Consider the following 2,358-nt stretch of genomic DNA (forward strand, 5'->3'; position numbering starts at 1 on the left):
TTAAGTTGTGAAAAATGGCTTCAAACTCATTAACTCAATCTCTTTTTTTTAATACTCTTCTTTGAAATTTATTCTTTTTTATTAAAGAAATAAACAAGCAATATTTAATGAATCAATTACGTTGAATGAATGTCTGTTTGTTTTACATCACTCTGAAGAGTGAAATTACAGCTGAACCTACAACAACAAATAAGAATATAGCTAAAACTACTGGTCCAACTGCTGCTTTTTCTTCTTTCTTGGCTGGTTTAATTCCTGATGTAAATTTTTTATTTTGAGCATTCAAATGAGCTTGGGCTCCTGACATGAAATTGATTCAATAATAAGATTTTAAAGATTGTTCTTTTCTGTTTGGTGAGGAATTTTTTATTTTTCTTTATTTGTTTTATTTTTGTTCTTTTTAAAATCCTGTTTATTAAAATAATTTAAATTAGATGTATTCTAATTCCTTTAAATACAATATCTCGAGATGAATTAATTAATTATAAAAACACTTGCTCTTTGAGTGATTACTTTAAAGAGTGTTGTGTTATAAAAATTTAAAGAAAATAGATAATTATAATAAAATATCTTTAAGAGGTTAAAGAAAATTCTAAATTAGTAATTAAATTATTTTAACATTACTTTTTTATTTTTGAAAAACGTGGTCATTATAGAATATTATATTTATATTGTGTTTATAAAAATTACCTCTCTTAGGTTTATTGAATGTTTGTTAGTATTGTTATGCATAAAATAATAAACTTTTAACATGTATTCAATCACAGCTGTAATATTTGTTAGTTCAATTGTGTTTGAAATAAGTATGTACAAGTTATCTTGATTTAATAATGATTCAAGGTGGTTGTAAGAAACTGTTATGAGAAATAAATTGTTATAAAGAGTAATATTCAAACAATATGAACTAAAATATAATATATTACAGTTATTATACAATAACATATTATGTAATAATAAATAAGCATTCAAAATGTTTTAGTGAAGAAAATTCATTCCATTAGGTATACTGGATTATGAGAAATGTAATAACCACTCTCAAGAATTAAAAAAAAAATCGAAACTCATATCTAAATTATATATTTTGATTATCAAATATAATGGTCATTATAATAATAAAAGAAATAAAGAGTTTAAACGAATTCAGTTTGATTCACATATACTGTTTAATTTATAATTGAATATAGATAGAAGGTATTTTATTTTTATGACAACACTATTTTCATCATTTATTTTACTTATAGGTTACTTTAAAAAGTTACATATTAGATTTTATAGTAGAAAGTGATTTAGTAATATAAATGATAATATCTTTACTATTTTATCAAAAGTAAATCAAACAAAGAAACTTCCTTCAAAGATAGATTAAGTTTACTGAGATAGTAATTGAAAGAAATAAAAAATAACAAAAATATTTTGAAAACTAGAATTTATTTATCATGAAACACTGTATATCCACTTCCTTGTTCTTTTGTTTCTTTCTTAAGTTTATCATCTTTTGTTTTAGAAAAGACTTGAATAAGTTCATAATTTTGAGGATTAATATATCTGCTTAAGAAGGATTTAAGAATATTTGGAGTGATAGCGAGAATAATAGCCAATAAGCTGTATAAATAGAAGTATGGCATTTGTAATGCCCTCCATAATGAGAAATAACTCATATTTTCTCGAGTTGCCCCATTGAATGAAGCTAAGAAGAAATAAGTGAAGAAGAAAGATCCAATTGAAACACAAAATCCAAAAATGATTAATCCATTCCATCTTTTAACAGTAGTAGCAAATGTGGCAATAACACCTAATGTTGTGTAAGTTGTTACAATAGCACTTGCTCCAACCATTCCTGAAGTTTTTCCATTTAATGTCATAACATCATTAGAAGTAAATATAATCATTAAATAGAAATAAACCATTGATTGGTATGTTCCATATATAAACCATCCAATATAAGATAATAAATTACCTCTTTTAGTTCGAATTAATTCTCTGTTCACTTGTGGATTTTCTTTAATTTCTTTCCATGACAAATCAGAATCAAAGAAAGAAATAAATACTGGAGGAATAGAAGTAAATATGAAATTATACAATGCCATCATATAATCATCATATAATCTTTGTGAAGTAAACATACAAATACATGCAAACCATAAAAGGTGTAAAAAGAAAGCGGCATTTTTAAAGAAGATTAATTTGATTAATGACGTATTTCTATATAACGACATTCTTCCATGATAAAGAATTAACTTCCCTAAATGTTTAAATCTATAAATTGAATAATCAGCAGAACGTGCTGCTTGACTTCCTTCTTTTCCGTATATCCCAACTCCAACACTAGCTGCATTAATCATAGGAATATCATTGCTC

General features: G+C 24.6%; 1 protein-coding gene across 1 annotated transcript, besides 3 other annotated features; it reads right to left on the bottom strand.

The window, feature by feature from the left end:
• Nucleotides 1-360: 360 nt before the first annotated feature.
• Nucleotides 361-433: a sequence feature (AT_rich).
• A 96-nt stretch (nucleotides 434-529) lies between these two features.
• Nucleotides 530-636: a sequence feature (AT_rich).
• A 269-nt stretch (nucleotides 637-905) lies between these two features.
• Nucleotides 906-961: a sequence feature (AT_rich).
• A 466-nt stretch (nucleotides 962-1,427) lies between these two features.
• EDI_055700 (phospholipid-transporting ATPase, putative) lies at nucleotides 1,428-2,342 on the bottom strand (the record flags this gene model as incomplete). Its single annotated transcript, XM_001736979.1, has 1 exon — nucleotides 1,428-2,342. The coding sequence occupies one exon, from the start codon at nucleotides 2,340-2,342 to the stop codon at nucleotides 1,428-1,430; it is 915 nt and encodes a 304-aa protein (XP_001737031.1).
• Nucleotides 2,343-2,358: the final 16 nt, after the last annotated feature.

The sequence above is a fragment of the Entamoeba dispar genome, genomic scaffold, assembly GCF_000209125.1.
Source record: "Entamoeba dispar SAW760 scf_1105229460219 genomic scaffold, whole genome shotgun sequence".
Classification (NCBI taxonomy): Eukaryota; Evosea; order Mastigamoebida; family Endamoebidae; genus Entamoeba; species Entamoeba dispar.